The sequence below is a fragment of the Elephantulus edwardii genome, unplaced genomic scaffold (genome assembly GCF_000299155.1).
Source record: "Elephantulus edwardii isolate Elephantulus edwardi_28Jun2011 unplaced genomic scaffold, EleEdw1.0 scaffold00462, whole genome shotgun sequence".
In the NCBI taxonomy this organism is placed as follows: Eukaryota; Metazoa; Chordata; class Mammalia; order Macroscelidea; family Macroscelididae; genus Elephantulus; species Elephantulus edwardii.
Window position 1 is genome coordinate 117,274 of NW_006400212.1, and position 1,699 is coordinate 118,972.

The 1,699-nt window shown below is 39.9% G+C and overlaps 1 protein-coding gene across 1 annotated transcript in view; it reads right to left on the bottom strand.

The window, feature by feature from the left end:
• LOC102874724 (zinc finger protein 91-like) overlaps window positions 1-1,699 on the bottom strand; it is a 19,731-nt gene that overhangs the window by 16,909 nt on the left and 1,123 nt on the right. Inside the window, exon 2 of the mRNA XM_006902836.1 lies at window positions 780-1,540. Within this exon, the coding sequence (XP_006902898.1) occupies window positions 780-1,540 (761 nt within the window). The remainder of the gene's footprint in view (window positions 1-779; window positions 1,541-1,699) is intronic.

Below are 1,699 nucleotides of genomic sequence, written 5' to 3' on the forward strand. Positions count from 1 at the left end.
GTGTGGGCTTGGAAAGTCTATAGGACCTGGGCACTGTCATATTGGACTCCCAACACTTAGAATTCCCTTGATGACGTGGGTTTGCCTTTCCTTTGTGGATATTTAGAAGGATCTCAGAAAATAGGCTGGAGGATCTCTTTCCCATAAAGTACAGCTTTAGAAACACGAGAGAACAAATATTTGTACAACAGTTTGGCCAGAATACAAAAGTTGGTCCATAGCAGCAAGCCAACTGATTCCCAAATGTCGATCTCACTTTTAGTGTTCTTTTTGTGTGTATAGATGCCAACTTTCTCCACCCACAGCAGCCACTGGCAGGGTTAAATCTAGTTCTGTCAAGGGAGGTCACTCCCATGAGGAACCCCCCTTAGGGTTCCAGGACAACTTAGGGAGTTGGGATATAAATAGAGTGTCGGGGAGTTTTCAATACAGTTAAATCTTCCTTCGTGTAAAAGAACCAACTTCCTTTTCTGCAAGATTGCCCAAAGCTGATAGAACAAAGAACTGCTCAGTATAAGTTTTTAGGTTTCATTTATTTGGGTGGAAATCTTTATTTTGCATTCGAACGAATACATTTTACACCTCTGGGATTTCAAAGACAATTTACAAAATACCCTGGCTTCACAGACAAGCACTGATAGGTAGTACGAATGATACCAATTAGGGTATACAATAATGAGGCAAACTTTTTGCATATTGCTATTGCAAACTCTTTGCATTTTTGCTACTGCCTTAACGGGTCTTCAGTGAGTGGATTCTTCGATGGTTACTGAGCTGACGTGAGCGCTGAAACGTTGCCCCACATTCTTGACATTCAAATAGTCTGTCTCCTGTGTGAATTCTACTATGTTTAGTGAGGTGACCTGATTGTACAAATGTTTTCCCACATTCCTTACATTCATAAGGTTTCTCTCCTGTGTGTATTCTACGATGTTCTCGGAGGCAATCTGAGCGTGAAAATGTTTTCCCGCATTCCTTACATTCGTAAGGTTTCTCTCCTGTATGAATTCTTCTATGTTGATTGAGGCTTTGTGAGTGGGAAAATATTTTCCCACATTCCTTACATTTATAAGGTTTCTCTCCTGTATGAACTCTTCTATGAGAAATGAGTTTACTTGGTTGAGAAAATGTTTTCCCACATTCCTTACATTCATAAGGTTTCTCTCCTGTGTGCATTCTACGATGTTCTGTGAGGTAATATGAGCGTGAAAATGTTTTCCCGCATTCCTTACATTCGTAAGGTTTCTCTCCTGTATGAATTCTTCTATGTAGATTGAGGCTTTGTGAGTGGGAAAATATTTTCCCACATTCCTTACATTTATAAGGTTTCTCTCCTGTATGAACGCTTCTATGAGAAATGAGTTTACCTGATTGAGAAAATGTTTTTCCACATTCCTTACATTCATAAGGTTTCTCTCCTGTGTGAATTCTTCTATGTCGAATGAGGTTACCTGACTGGGAAAACCTTTTCCCACAGTCCTTACATTCATAAGGTTTGTCTCCTGTATGAATTCTTCTATGCACAGTGAAGTTCCTTGATCTAAAAAATGTTTTCAGACCCTCCTGACATTCATCAAGGCTCTCTCCCGTGTGAATTCTAGTATGTTGCTTAAAGGAACGTGAACAGGAAAAGGTTTTCCCACATTCCTTACATTCAAAAGGTCTCTCTCCTGTGTGAATACGCATATGTTCAGTGAGG